This window comes from Lepisosteus oculatus, chromosome 4 (assembly GCF_040954835.1).
Source record: "Lepisosteus oculatus isolate fLepOcu1 chromosome 4, fLepOcu1.hap2, whole genome shotgun sequence".
Taxonomy (NCBI): domain Eukaryota; kingdom Metazoa; phylum Chordata; class Actinopteri; order Semionotiformes; family Lepisosteidae; genus Lepisosteus; species Lepisosteus oculatus.
The window spans coordinates 65,440,862-65,455,530 of record NC_090699.1 but is presented as its reverse complement, the minus strand read 5'-3'; the positions used below and the strand labels follow the sequence as shown (position 1 = coordinate 65,455,530).

Below are 14,669 nucleotides of genomic sequence, written 5' to 3'. Positions count from 1 at the left end.
GGTACAGGACTGCAGGTCAGTGAGCTACAGTACAACAGGTCAGAGAGGTACTGTACAAGACAGCAGGTCAGAGAGGTACAGTACAACAGGTCAGAGAGGTACTGTACAAGACAGCAGGTCAGTGAGCTACAGGACAGCAGGTCAGAGAAGTACTGTACAAGACAGCAGGTCAGAGAGGTTCAGTACAAGACAGCAGGTCAGAGAGGTTCAGTACAAGACAGCAGGTCAGAGAGGTACAGGACAGCAGGTCAGTGAGATACAGGACAGCAGGTCAGTGAGGTACAGGACAGCAGGTCAGTGAGGTACAGGACAGCAGGTCAGAGAGATACAGGACAGCAGGTCAGTGAGGTACTGTACAAGACAGCAGGTCAGTGAGCTACAGGACAGCAGGTCAGAGAGGTACTGTACAAGACAGCAGGTCAGTGAGATACAGGACAGCAGGTCAGAGAGATACAGGACAGCAGGTACGTGAGATACAGGAGAAACAGACAAGACAGACTATGGGACAAGCAGACAAGGAAGCCCCGATCAGGGACCATGCTCTGGCAGGACAGAGGTGCGAGGGCTGTGGTGTGGAGAGACGGGTGCTGGACGAGGAGACCCTGGAGGAGGTGGCACAGCGGAGGGAGCCGGGACCCCAGGCCCCGCTGGCACACAGGCTGAGAGACTCGCTCAGGTAAGAGATATAGGGAGGGGGAAGAGAAAGTCTTCACGTGCAGTCCTGGAAATAAGGGGCTTGCACAAACTGTAATAGCAGAGATAAGTTGATCTTTGACCTGAACTCTGTGGGAATTTCTCACTGGATACAAACATAATATTGTATGTCAGTCTCTCTCTCATCTCTGTGCTCTGCAGTGCTGTGTCTCACTGTGTCTCTGGTCTCTGTGCTCTGTAGTGCTGTGCCTCACTGTGTCTCTCTGGTCTCTGTGCTCTGCAGTGCTGTGTCTCTCTGAGCTCTGTGCTCTGCAGTGCTGTGTCTCACTGTGTGTCTCTCTGAGCTCTGTGCTCTGCAGTGCTGTGTCTCACTGTGTCTCTGGTCTCTGGTCTCTGTGCTCTGCAGTGCTGTGTCTCACTGTGTCTCTGGTCTCTGTGCTCTGCAGTGCTGTGTCTCACTGTGTCTCTCTGGTCTCTGTGCTCTGCAGTGCTGTGTCTCTGGTCTCTGTGCTCTGCAGTGCTGTGTCTCACTGTCTCTCACTGTCTCTCTCTCTCCAGCTGCTCAGGCCCCAGGCTGAAGCGTGTGGTGCTCAGGTGTGTCCCTGTCCTCTCCTGGCTGCCCCGTTACTCCTTCAGGGACTACGCCCTGGGGGACCTCGTCTCCGGGATCAGCGTGGGCATCATGCACCTGCCGCAGGGTGAGACTCTCTGTGCAAACTCACTGTACAAGACACTCCCGAGACACACTAACTAATTTACTGGCTGAGACCACCAGTGTCTTCCGTAAAACTTGTACAGTATGAAAAGGAAGGGAAAACACCCCGATCTGTGGGCCTTGTTCTGCACTGAACTGTTCTGCACCCGTGTCTGGGTCTCTGTGTGCAGGGATGGCCTACGCTCTCCTGGCTGCAGTGCCCCCTGTCTTCGGGCTGTACTCCTCCTTCTACCCCATCCTGGTGTATTTCGTCTTTGGGACCTCTCGACACATCTCCGTGGGTGAGTCCAGTTCTGTCCCCTCTTTCTCTCCCAGTCTTCTCCCATTCTCTTTCTCCCATTGGCTCCTATACTGCCAGTGCCTTTCCTTCTCCCTTCCCCTTCCTACAGTATCTCTGTCCCTATCCCTATGCCTATTGCTATCTCTGAGCTGTCCGTATCCCAGTTCCGGTCCCCTTATCTTTCCCTATTCCAGTTCCTAACTTTATCCCTCTTCCTTTCCCTATCCTTTTCCAGATATCTTTCCTTCTCTTCCACTATTTCCCTCCTAAGGCTCTATGTCAGTTCAGGGATTCTTGCTTCCTCTGTCCTCTCTCTGTCTTTAGGTCTGACACCCCTCCTCTCCGATTTCTCTCCTGTTCTCTCCTCTCCTGCGGAATCTCCTCCCTCTCCTGTGGAATCTCCTCCCTCTCCTGCTCTCTCCCACCCTGTGGAATCTCCTCCCTCTCCTGCCCTCTCCTCTCCTGTGGAATCTCCTCCCTCTCCTGCCCTCTCCCGCCCTGTGGAATCTCCTCCCTCTCCTGCTCTCTCCTCTCCTGTGGAATCTCCTCCCTCTCCTGTGGAATCTCCTCCCTCTCCTGCTCTCTCCTCTCCTGTGGAATCTCCTCCCTCTCCTGCCCTCTCCTCTCCTGTGGAATCTCCTCCCTCTCCTGCCCTCTCCTCTCCTGTGGAATCTCCTCCCTCTCCTGCCCTCTCCTCTCCTGTGGAATCTCCTCCCTCTCCTGCTCTCTCCTGCCCTGTGGAATCTCCTCCCTCTCTTGCTCTCTCCCACCCTGTGGAATCTTCTCCCTCTCCTGTGGAATCTCCTCCCTCTCCTGCTCTCTCCCACCCTGTGGAATCTTCTCCCTCTCCTGTGGAATCTCCTCCCTCTCCTGCAGGTACGTTTGCAGTGATGAGTGTGATGATCGGCAGTGTGACAGAGCGCCTCGCTCCGGACGATCACTTCCGGGTGTTCGACAACATGACCGACGGGATGGTGATTGACGTGGCGGCCCGGGACGCCGAGAGGGTCAGGGTGGCTGCGGCCGTCACCATCCTTTCCGGAGTCTTCCAGGTGCTGTATGCGCTCCTCAACATGCAAGACGGACAGTCAGCCCAGCGGGGCTTTTTCCGACCCAGCAGTGACACATGAACCAGAGAACACAGGTGCCAAACTGTGCGTTTAAAAATGGGAGGCACTGCTTTACACACAAAGTGGTGGGAGTGTGGAACAAGCTGGACAGCCATGCTGTTGAAGCCAATACCCTTTCTCTAAAAAAAACTGCTGGGTGAGACCAATCCTCAGATCTGTTAGCTAATAAATACCAAATGAGCTGGATGGACTGAGTGACCCCCTGTCATTTAGACTATTATCAGGTTTTTTGTCTTGTTAAGTCTGTCTGGCTTGCTGGCTCCTCTTGGTTGTCATATCAAAGCAGTATGTTACTGTAGGTACCAGCCTCCTATATCTCTCAACAGCGTAAAGCAAAAACGATAGATCCTAGTATTATAGTGAAATGTAGTCAGAATCAAACACATCTGACTGAGTTGTATTTGTTATAATAAGCAATATATATCATGAAGAGTCATTGCAAATACTGTTCTGAAAGCTCCTTACATTGCTGTCTCTCTGTCCACGTCAACAGAATAGAAAATGTTTTGAGTTTACACAGAGGGTTTTAAAGCTTTCTGCTCCTGATTTGCTGAAGGTAGTCAATTCAGCTAGACATAGTGTAGGTGAAGAAATCAAAAGAATATGTACAGTATATTTCACTTAAGCCTAATGTTGGATTTTGAATGGACTGTATTTAGAGACAGATAAGAAACTCTGTCATTTGTTCCTGGTAGTTTCTTCGTGCCACCAACTCTCTCCAGACTCTGTGCTGTAATACAATGTCAGTTCTGTCCACCTGTGGTCACACACAGGGTGAGAAGGGCTGTATTCTGTCTGAGAGCTGTCTGCCACCCATCCCTCTGTGCAGGTGGTTCTGGGTCTGGTGCGGTTCGGCTTCGTGGTGACCTACCTGTCCGAGCCTCTGGTCAGGGGGTACACCACAGCTGCTGCTCTTCATGTGATCACCTCCCAGCTCAAGTACACCTTCGGCATCCATCCCAAACGACACAGCGGCCCTCTAGCCCTGGTGTATGTGAGTATCACTACTCTCTCTCTGCTGGAGTAATGTCTTCAGTCTATTTCTCACTCTCTCTCTCACCCTGGTGTGTGTGAGTATCAGTACTCTCTCTCTCTGCTGGAGTAATGTCTTCAGCCTCTTCCTCACTCTCTCTCTCACCCTGGTGTATGTGAGTATCAGTACTCTCTCTCTCTCTGCTGGAGTAATGTCTTCAGTCCCAGAGTTCTCTCCCTTTCTTATCCCTGACTGACCTCTCTTTCTCTCTCTCTTCCTCTCCTGCCCCCTCCCTCTCTCCAGACACTGATAGATGTTTGCCGTTTGCTGCCCGAGACCAACCTGGGCACCCTGGTGGTCAGTGTGGTGTCTCTGGTGGTTCTGGTCACATCAAAGGAGCTCAGCGCTGCATTCAGCCACAAGCTGCCCCTGCCCATTCCGATAGAGCTCATCACGGTAAGACCTGGTCACTCCGTCCTTCCTGTTATCTTTACTTCAACGTCATGGAGCTGTACTGGCATTGAATTACTGCCAAAGCAGTAATAATCTGTAAATATTTGAACGATAAAATGATATTATTATCTGAGCGTCTCACTGCGTTCTTCTGCTGTGACCTCATGGAAGTAGCCCAACACCTCTTTCTTCTGCTGTCTAGTAGTGACACCTAGTGGTGCATCACAGAAAAGTGAGTTATACCAGGAAAGATATGGACTGTATCCACTCCAAGTACTGATACAGAGAGCATTGTGTTTTAATAAAGAGTGCTTTGTAGTATATCTTGAAGATAAACCTGCTGGCTATGTTCAGTGTGTATGATATGAAAGGTTTAGAACTTGTGGTTCACCTGTGGAATCAATTGCCTGATAAAATACAAGACTGCAAACATAACGGATATCTGTATGCGCTTACATTTTCTCTCTCCGTTCCTCAGATAGTCGTTGCTACAGTGATATCCTCCCAGGTCCGCCTAGAGAGGAATTATAGCATAGAGGTGGTCGGGCTTATTCCTTCTGGGTAAGGTCAAGGGTCAGAGGGTCATTGCTGTGAGCTCTTTGTTCGGTCTTCTCTTAAACAAACTTTATAGTTTTCAGCGATCTATATATGTTTAGGAACTATACACTACCCTACCAAAATAGTTCATCCATTCATCCATTTTCTGATAGTTTTATCCAATACAAGATCGCTGGGCAGCTGGAGCCTAAACACACACAGACACACTCACACCAGGGCCAACTCTCCCAGAAGACAATTAACCCACCAGCATGTCTTTGGACTGTGGGAGGAACCCGGAGCACCCGGAGGAAACCCATTCGAACACGGCAAGAACACGCAAACTCCGAGCAGACAGCACCCCAGGAATTGAAGCCAGGGCCCCAGCACTGCAAGGCAGCCTTCCTGACCGCTGCACCACCATCAGGGTTGTACAGGACACCTGTGGCAGCGGGTCAGTGCACCCCAGCAGTGCTTACAGCTGGAACACGTGGTGGCGTTCACAGACGTCCTTGGGGCCTGCTGGCTGGTCCTCTCACAAGACACGACGTCTGTCCCCGCGGCACAGCAGCCTCTGCCCTCCTGCTCGAGTCGTGCTCCCCGGCGGTGGGTGTGTTACACACACCACACAAACCCTTGAGGCTGCCCGGGGGGACACATTAGCCGGGTTTGCTGCTGCCTTCGGCGAGGCCGCAAGTCCGGATCGTGCCCCACCGGCACCCGTCCCGCCTGCGAGGCCACATGCACCCACTGCCCTTCGCGTTGGCACGCTGCGCACACACCGAAGGAAGGGCCTGGTCTGCTCCTGCTTTCCAGTCCCCGGAGAAACAGGAACACAGCACGTACTGGGGCTGCCTTCTCTTGATCTGGGAGCGACGTGTCTGCGCTGACACAGGGTGGACACGCCCGCACCCCTGGGCAGGGCCTCAGCTGCTCCCTCTCCTGAGCCCCCTCCCTTGTCTCCTCTTGCCCCCGCTGTCAGCCTGCTGGCCCCGGTGGCGCCCTCCCTCTCCCTGTTCGGCGACGTGCTGGGAGACGCTTTCGCCATGTCCGTGGTGGGCTACGGGATGGCCATCTCGATGGGGAGGCTGTTCGCCCTCAAGTACGGCTACAGAGTCGACAGCAACCAGGTCTGCGAGACGCGCGCGCGTGTGTGTGTGTGGGGTCGGGGTCGGGGGTCCCGTGTCTGGGGTGCCACGGCTCCGCCTCCCTCCCCGCCAGGCTGAGCCCCGTGGTGTCTCCCCACTGCAGGAGCTGCTGGCGCTGGGCCTCAGTAACGCGGTCGGAGGGCTGTTCCAGTGTTTCGCCGTCAGCTGCTCCATGTCCAGGAGTCTGGTCCAGGAGAGCACTGGGGGCAAGACGCAGGTACAGCCCTGTCCCCCAGCTCTCCTTCTCCCTCTTTATCTCCTTCTCTCTCTCCCTCCCCCCCTCTGTCCTCACCCCCCCTCTCTCTCTGTCTGTCCCCCAGCTCTCCTTCTCCCTCTTTATCTCCTTCTCATTCTCCCTCCCCCCCTCTGTCCTTACCCCCTCTCTCTCTGTCCCCCAGCTCTCCTTCTCCCTCTTTATCTCCTTCTCTCTCTCCCTCCCCCCCTCTGTCCTCACCCCCTCTCTCTCTCTGTCTGTACCCCATCTCTCCTCCCTTTTTATCTCCTTCTCATTCTCCCTCCCCACCTCTGTCCTCACCCCCCCTCTCTCTCTCTCCTCCCTCTTTATCTCCTTCTCATTCTCCCTCCCCCCCTCTGTCCTCACCCCCCCCCCCCCCTCTCTCTCTCCTCCCTCTTTATCTCCTTCTCATTCTCCCTCCCCACCTCTGTCCTCACCCCCCCTCTCTCTCTCTCCTCCCTCTTTATCTCCTTCTCTCTCTCCCTCCCTCCCTCTGTCCTCACCCCCTCTCTCTCTCTGTGCAGGTGGCTGGTGCAGTCTCAGCCCTGGTCATTCTGGTCATCCTGCTGAAGGTGGGGGAGCTCTTCCAGCAGCTGCCCAAGGTATGGACTGTCTCACAGGATTGTCTCATGGGACTCCTTCCTTAGGACAGTCTCTCTTAGGACTTTCTAATGAATTGCCCTGCAGCACTGGAATGGACTGTAGCAGGTAGCCCGCTGATCTGAGCCTAACTGGTGTCTGAGTGACTTGTTGTGGGAATGAGTGCCTTCCGTTCTGAACGGAGAATCACACCCAGCTGTTTCAAGTCAGGGTATGAGATGGAAGTGTGAAAGTAACCCCACGGATGTCTGGATCAAACAGGCAGGGCGGCGCTAACAGACCTCTGCTCTCTTCCTCCCCTTTCTCTCAGGCTGTGTTGGCGGCCATCGTCTTCGTCAACCTGCATGGGATGATGAAGCAGTTCCTGGATCTGCGCACGCTGTGGAGGACCAACAGGGTGGACATGGTGAGAGCAAGATACAGGCTGGGGTACCCTGAGGGGGAAAGAGGACTGGGATTCCCCAAGAGGGAAGGAGGACTGGGGTACACAGAGAGGGAAAGTAAAACAGAGTATTGGGAGAGGCAGAGACTTGGAGTGGGAGGAGGCTACAATATACTGTATATACTCAGCTATCATCACTAACCCACTTCTCTTACTGTAGTGCTTTTTCATGCTCAGCATCATCTTGAGGCACTTAAACAATAAATATAATAATAAACTTTATTTTATATGGCGCCTTTAAAAGTGGGATCTCAGGAGGCCATCACAGGTGCTCAAGAGATTTCCACAAAGGTCGATTCTAAATGGACACAAGGTGGCTTGCCATTCACCAGCCTTGACCCCCGACCTTTCCCCTCTGCCCCTGCAGCTGGTGTGGGTCATGACCCTGATCCTCACGCTGCTGCTGAACCCAGACCTGGGACTGGCCGCCTCCATCGCCTTCGCCCTGCTGACCGTCATCTTCAGGACACAGCGGTCAGTCACACTCTTCTCCTCCTGCCCTTGACCCCTTGACCCTCCGTCCCGCTGACGGCTCTCCCATGTGTCCCCAGGCCCCGGTACTCCCTGCTGGGACAGGTCCCGGGCACGGATCACTACAGGCCTGTGGAGGAGTACAGAGAGGTACCCCTTCCCACCGAACCCAGACAGACAGCAGAAATACAGATACTTCTACCCACCAGACTCTTCTCAGAGCCACACACTGAGTCACACTGCTACACACTGATCCACACTGCTACACTGTCATTACACACTGAGCCACACTGCTACACTGTCATTACACAGTGATCCACACTGTTACACTGTCATTACACAGTGATCCACACTGCTACACTGTCATTACACACTGAGCCACACTGCTACACTGTCATTACACAGTGATCCACACTGCTACACTGTCATTACACAGTGATCCACACTGCTACACTGTCATTACACACTGATCCACACTGCTACACTGTCATTACACACTGAGCCACACTGCTACACTGTCATTACACACTGATCCACACTGCTACACTGTCATTACACACTGAGCCACACTGCTACACACTGAGCCACACTGCTACACTGTCATTACACACTGATCCACACTGCTACACACTGATCCACACTGCTACACTGTCATTACACACTGAGCCACACTGCTACACTGTCATTACACACTGAGCCACACTGCCATTGTTGCTACAGCAGATGGAGACACTGTCCGTGAGCTGGAAAGACGTCAGACACCCCCCTGTCCCTCTGCCTCCGTCTCTTCCCAGGTGAAGGAGATTCCAGGCGTCGTCATCTTCCGCTCCTCGGCCACACTCTACTTCGCCAACGCCGAGCTCTACAGCCAGGCCCTGGCCAGCAAGGTGAGGGTCCCGCCCGCGGCCTCCCCCCCCCCGCCCCCCAGCTCCAAACTCCGCGCCCTGACCGCCGCCGCGCCTCGTTTTCCCAGAGCGGGATCGACGTCGGCCAGATCCTGACCCGCAGGCGGCAGCTGGAGGCCAGACAGCGCAGGAGAGCCGAGGAGGCGGTAGGGAACAGCACTGCCACTCGCCACATCACCGTCACAGCTGCCCTGGCTAGAGCTGGCCCCTGTGATGGGGAGGTGCTGCCAAGAGAGGCATTAGGTACAGAGAACTGCACATAGAACACGAGTGCTGTGGTAACTACACCTGTAATAACACTGTTATTACACATACACGTTGTTATTACAACAGTGTTATTAATGTGTAACTCTGGAGCCCCCAGAGCTCATGTTTATTTTCTGTAGAACTGGAACCTAACAGATACAGGTTTCCGTCCCGGGGTCACAGCAGGTCAGACCCCGGGAGTTAGACTGAGCAAGACCGGAGCCCGTCTGACCCTGTGCTGTTGCTGCCCTGCCCAGAAGGGGGCGCCGGAGAGCCCTGTGAACGGGGACGGGGCCGTAGTGGAGTCGGGACCCGCTGCCTCGCCATCACTCCCCCAGGCCCTCATCCTGGACCTCAGCCCCGTCAACTTCCTGGACACGACCGGCGTGAAGACTCTGAGAAATGTCAGGCCCTAGCAGTGGTGACCTCTTCCTGTCCCCCTCTCTCTCACCCCCCTGTACTGAGTCTCCCCCCTCCTCCTCCTCTCTCACCCCCCTGTACTGAGTCTCCTCCCTCCTCTCTCTCACCCCCCTCCTCTTCCTCTCCCCCCTCCTCCTCTCTCTCACCCCCCTCCTCTTCCTCTCCCCCCTCCTCCTCTCTCACCCCCCTGTACTGAGTCTCCCCCCTCCTCCTCTCTCTCCCCCCTGTACTGAGTCTCCCCCCTCCTCCTCTCTCTCCCCCCTGTACTGTCTCGTTCCTCACCTGTGTGTGGTCGGGGTCCCCCCCCCACCACGTGTGGGTCCTGGTCAGCGTCCGTCTGCGGTCTACAGCGGGCAAGTGGCCCTCACCCTCTCTCTGTCTCTGCCCTGTCAGATCGTCCGCGATCACGGCCAGGTGGGAGTGCAGGTCCTCCTCTCCGGCTGTCAGAGTGAGTCCCGGTCGGTTTTCACCTGCGCCGCGCGATCGCAGCGCCCGGCTCTTCGGCATAGTCTTCTTCAGCTGATGCACGCTAGCGGGACGCTCCTGTCAGAACCACAGGGTTCTAGAAACCACTGTACAAAGACACACCTTCAGGACATCTACCCAGACTCTGCTGGGTCTCAGGTCCTGAGACCTGGTAAAATGTTCCTTTTCAACAGTGTTAAACCTACCGTTTCAGAGCCAAATGCAACATTCTAATTTTCCAGTAGTTATTTTTAAATGCTGGAGCACACCGCCATCATTATCTCAGTTTTTTTACACACTGTGCAGTACTGTTTAATGGTTTGCTGTCTGATGCGTTCTGTGTACCTGTCCCGTCGTGGAGAAGCAGTGCTTCCTGGGTAATACCAAGACTTAAAATCAGTCAGTGTGTAGACAGACACTGAACAGCCTGCAGTTTCTTGCCTGAAGGGTCTGCTGCAGTTACGGCCTCCAGCCTGCTGAAACATGGAATCGCTGCTAACGTCCTCTGGTCCAGAGCATGTCATCGTGGCTCCAGAGACATGTGAACATACAGGGACAGTCATTCTAGGGCTGGCAGGAGGTCTTAAAAATACAAAGAATCCTAAATCACCATTAACACCCTGTGAGCGCTTTTTATCTTTTGACCACCCACTAACGAGCACCATGTGAGAGTGTGGATTTTAACATCTTAGCCAATTAAAATAAGAACAATTAGCTTGCACTCAGCTGGGGAGTTCTCAATCTACAACTAGTGGCAGGTTTTGGTCATTACAGTCTCTCCGTTGAGCAGGAGTTTTAGGATCCTATTCTTCGATATCCATCAGTATTGATCTGTTATTAAAAGAAAGCTTGTTTTCTTTTAAGCCTGTCTTCTCAATCCCTGGTGTAGGAATGGATGGTAATGTCTTCTCCTTTCCTTAGAGAGAAGAGCAGCGGTCAGTGCAGTGTGGTCTCTCACACTGTGTGTGTGTGTGAGAGCTGACAGGCAGTGTGAGCTCAGTGCAGTGCAGTCTCTCACTGTGTCTGTGTGTGTGTGTGAGAGCTGACAGGCAGTGTGAGCTCAGTGCAGTGCAGTCTCTCACTGTGTCTGTGTCTGTGTGTGCGAGAGCTGACAGGCAGTGTGAGCTCAGTGCAGTGCAGTCTCTCACTGTGTCTGTGTGTGCGAGAGCTGACAGGCAGTGTGAGCTCAGTGCAGTGCAGTCTCTCACTGTGTCTGTGTGTGTGTGAGAGCTGACAGGCAGTGTGAGCTCAGTGCAGTGCAGTCTCTCACTGTGTCTGTGTGTGCGAGAGCTGACAGGCAGTGTGAGCTCAGTGCAGTGCAGTCTCTCACTGTGTCTGTGTGTGTGAGAGCTGACAGGCAGTGTGAGCTCAGTGCAGTCTCTCACTGTGTCTGTGTGTGTGTGTGAGAGCTGACAGGCAGTGTGAGCTCAGTGCAGTGCAGTCTCTCACTGTGTGTCTGTGTGTGTGAGAGCTGACAGGCAGTGTGAGCTCAGTGCAGTGCAGTCTCTCACTGTGTCTGTGTGTGAGAGCTGACAGGCAGTGTGAGCTCAGTGCAGTTCAGTCTCTCACTGTGTCTGTGTCTGTGTGTGTGTGAGAGCTGACAGGCAGTGTGAGCTCAGTGCAGTGCAGTCTCTCACTGTGTCTGTGTGTGTGTGAGAGCTGACAGGCAGTGTGAGCTCAGTGCAGTGCAGTCTCTCACTGTGTCTGTGTGTGTGTGTGTGAGAGCTGACAGGCAGTGTGAGCTCAGTGCAGTGCAGTCTCTCACTGTGTCTGTGTGTGTGTGAGAGCTGACAGGCAGTGTGAGCTCAGTGCAGTGCAGTCTCTCACTGTGTCTGTGTGTGTGTGAGAGCTGACAGGCAGTGTGAGCTCAGTGCAGTGCAGTCTCTCACTGTGTCTGTGTGTGTGTGTGTGAGAGCTGACAGGCAGTGTGAGCTCAGTGCAGTGCAGTCTCTCACTGTGTCTGTGTGTGTGAGAGCTGACAGGCAGTGTGAGCTCAGTGCAGTGCAGTCTCTCACTGTGTCTGTGTGTGAGAGCTGACAGGCAGTGTGAGCTCAGTGCAGTTCAGTCTCTCACTGTGTCTGTGTGTGTGTGAGAGCTGACAGGCAGTGTGAGCTCAGTGCAGTGCAGTCTCTCACTGTGTCTGTGTGTGTGAGAGCTGACAGGCAGTGTGAGCTCAGTGCAGTGCAGTCTCTCACTGTGTCTGTGTCTGTGTGTGTGTGAGCTGACAGGCAGTGTGAGCTCAGTGCAGTGCAGTCTCTCACTGTGTCTGTGTCTGTGTGTGTGTGAGCTGACAGGCAGTGTGAGCTCAGTGCAGTGCAGTCTCTCACTGTGTCTGTGTGTGTGTGAGAGCTGACAGGCAGTGTGAGCTCAGTGCAGTGCAGTCTCTCACTGTGTCTGTGTGTGTGTGTGAGCTGACAGGCAGTGTGAGCTCAGTGCAGTGCAGTCTCTCACTGTGTGTCTGTGTGTCTGTGTGTGTGAGAGCTGACAGGCAGTGTGAGCTCAGTGCAGTGCAGTCTCTCACTGTGTCTGTGTGTGTGTGAGAGCTGACAGGCAGTGTGAGCTCAGTGCAGTGCAGTCTCTCACTGTGTCTGTGTGTGTGTGTGTGAGAGCTGACAGGCAGTGTGAGCTCAGTGCAGTGTGGTCTCTCACTGTGTCTGTGTCCTCAGCCTGTGTGCTGGAGCAGCTGGAGCGTGGAGACTTCTTCACACAGAGCATCACGAAGGCTCGGCTCTTCACCTCCGTGCACGACGCCGTGCTGTACTGCCTGAGCCACAGAGGGGACCCCAAGACCCCTGCAAACAGTGAGGTGAGCCTGCAAATCCCTGTGCCACACTGAGGCACTCTGTCCAGCCTCCAGCCTCCGACACTCTGCTGTGGGGCACTCTGTCCACCCCGAGTCACTGTCCACAGTGAGACACTCTGTCCACACTGAGACACTGTCCACTGTGAGGCACTCTGTCCACCGTGAAGCTATGTGTCCATCCTGAGACACTGTCCTCAGCGAGTCACTGTCCACAGCAAGACCCTCTGTCCAGCCTTAGACACTGTCCACTGTGAGGCATGTGTCCACACTGAGACATTGTCCACTGCTGGGGCTCTGTCCACAGTGAGAAATCCTGCGCTCCATCATCTGTTAGTCCCTAGGTAAAAAGCGCATCCATCACGGAGAATCGTGACTCAGAGACAGCTCGCCCACCCTCCTCATCCCGTCTGTCCACTCGAGTCTCACTCGCTCTCTGCTGGGTCCCAGGTCCTGGAAGTCACCCGGCTCTAGCGCAGCGGGGGGAGGGTGCGCCCCCCATGCGAGAGGCAGGCCGACCCGCCCACACGGACGCTCCTGGACACTGCCCGACCTGAAACCCACGAAGGCGGTAGCAACGTGTGTCCGCCAGGGGGCGCCTGTGGACGCGCCCGCGAGCAAGCCTGAGTTTTGCAAACCATCCAGCAGAACATAACTCTGTGTATCTATGCTGAGTCACTCCAGCCCAGGTCCGTTTACTGCAGTTTCCACCAGCTAGTACTGTAATACATTGTGTTTTGTAGTAGTTATGTACTAATGTAGTTGCATAATATCATCTGATGCTATTATCAATTCTTTTTTCCCCACTTGTCACGTTTTACGAATAGCAAAAAGTGGCGATTATGTACATTAACGAAGCCTGGTTTGCAGATTCCAAATTAAATGATCAGTATTGATAAGTAATTCAATACTCCCGATAAGAAAATGTCGAAATCACAGACAATTGTGAAGTTAAGTGGAAAACTGCAGAACTAATAAAAATGACATTCTGAACTGTTCTCAAGGCTGATTGTGTGCTGGTGAAAATCCTCTGAGTTTCCTGGTTTCCTGTTTCCTGAGGGAGCTGTTTGCTCTCTGTCCTTTAAGGCCCCCTCATACAGATAAGCAACAGACGTGCAACATTTATCTGAGAAACACAGAGGCATAGTATTAGGAATCTTTTCGTCCGAGACTTTCATCCAACATAGCAAGCATGTGCTCCCATTTGTACAGCTGGGTGCTATCCTGGAACAATCCAGGTGAAGACCTTTGCTCAAGGACACAGCAGCTGTGCCTCACCTGGGATCTGAACCTGCAAAACCACCCCTTACAGCTCCAGATCCCTGCCCACTGCTCCAGGCTGGTCTTTCATCTCTCCTGTGCTGTTGTCCCCCCTTACCAGTGCAACACCTGCCTCTGCGTCTGCAGGGTGGCGCTCTGGCCAGGTGAGCACTGAGCTAGCTGCAGGCATAGCACTCTGCTGGTCAGTCCGTTACCTGTCCACTTCATCCAATTAAGGGTCGCGGGGGAGAGCCAGAGACCATCCCAGGAAGCCCTGGGCACAGGGTGGGGTACACTCTGGATGGGACTGCAGTCCGTCCCAGGGCAAAGAGACACCAGCATGCACGCACTCACCCACGAGCACGTCTTTGGAGTGTGGGAGGAAACCCACGCGCACCTGGTGAGAACATGCAGACTCCACACAGACAGCTCCCCGGGTCTGGAGCTGAAACAGGGCCCCAGCGCTGCGAGGCGGCGATACTGGCCCCCACGCCAGCGCGCTGCTCCTGCGAGGTGTCACTTGTTATCTACCCAGACAGTGGAGAGGGTGGGAGCCCGTTCCTCTAAGGCACCTGCGTGCAAACCACGGCCCCGTTTTAAACGGTCAAAAATAAATGAGTCAATATTCGCCATATTCAAACTTTGTTTGGTGCCGTTTTTTTTCCTTACATTTCATTATTCGTGCCGATAGATGGCGCCACGAACGTTTTACCACAGTGAGGGGCGTCTCGGGCATCGCCAGTCAGAAACTTGATCACGAGCAAGACCCGCTACCGAGCTGGACTGTGTCACATGACACTGGCCGCGAGGGCGCACCAGCGGTGTCGCGTGTTTCCAGGGTCATTTTGTGAGTTTTTTTTTGTTACACGATCGCAATTGAGAGGTTTTTAAATCTGAGTAAAAAAAAAACGAATTCACAGAGCTCTGTTGCTTAT

The 14,669-nt window shown here is 53.9% G+C and overlaps 1 protein-coding gene across 5 annotated transcripts; it reads left to right on the top strand.

Moving 5' to 3' along the window:
• Nucleotides 1–5: 5 nt before the first annotated feature.
• On the top strand, nucleotides 6–13,472 carry LOC107077476 (solute carrier family 26 member 6-like). 5 transcript variants are annotated; one of them, XM_069189571.1, is made up of 19 exons: nucleotides 6–676; nucleotides 1,213–1,352; nucleotides 1,540–1,650; nucleotides 2,526–2,701; nucleotides 3,609–3,773; nucleotides 4,056–4,208; nucleotides 4,684–4,766; nucleotides 5,725–5,872; nucleotides 5,994–6,107; nucleotides 6,650–6,727; nucleotides 7,036–7,131; nucleotides 7,535–7,641; nucleotides 7,719–7,788; nucleotides 8,433–8,525; nucleotides 8,612–8,689; nucleotides 9,050–9,193; nucleotides 9,603–9,657; nucleotides 12,341–12,480; nucleotides 12,925–13,472. In XM_069189571.1, exons 1-19 carry the CDS (start codon nucleotides 501–503, stop codon nucleotides 12,946–12,948), a joined length of 2,151 nt encoding a protein of 716 aa, XP_069045672.1. In that variant the 5' UTR covers nucleotides 6–500; the 3' UTR covers nucleotides 12,949–13,472. The 5 variants fall into 5 exon arrangements, with proteins under 5 accessions (XP_069045672.1, XP_069045671.1, XP_069045670.1 ...); XM_069189570.1 differs by having other exon boundaries at nucleotides 9,047–9,193; XM_069189569.1 differs by having other exon boundaries at nucleotides 8,612–8,786; nucleotides 9,047–9,193.
• The last annotated feature ends 1,197 nt before the right edge of the window (nucleotides 13,473–14,669 follow it).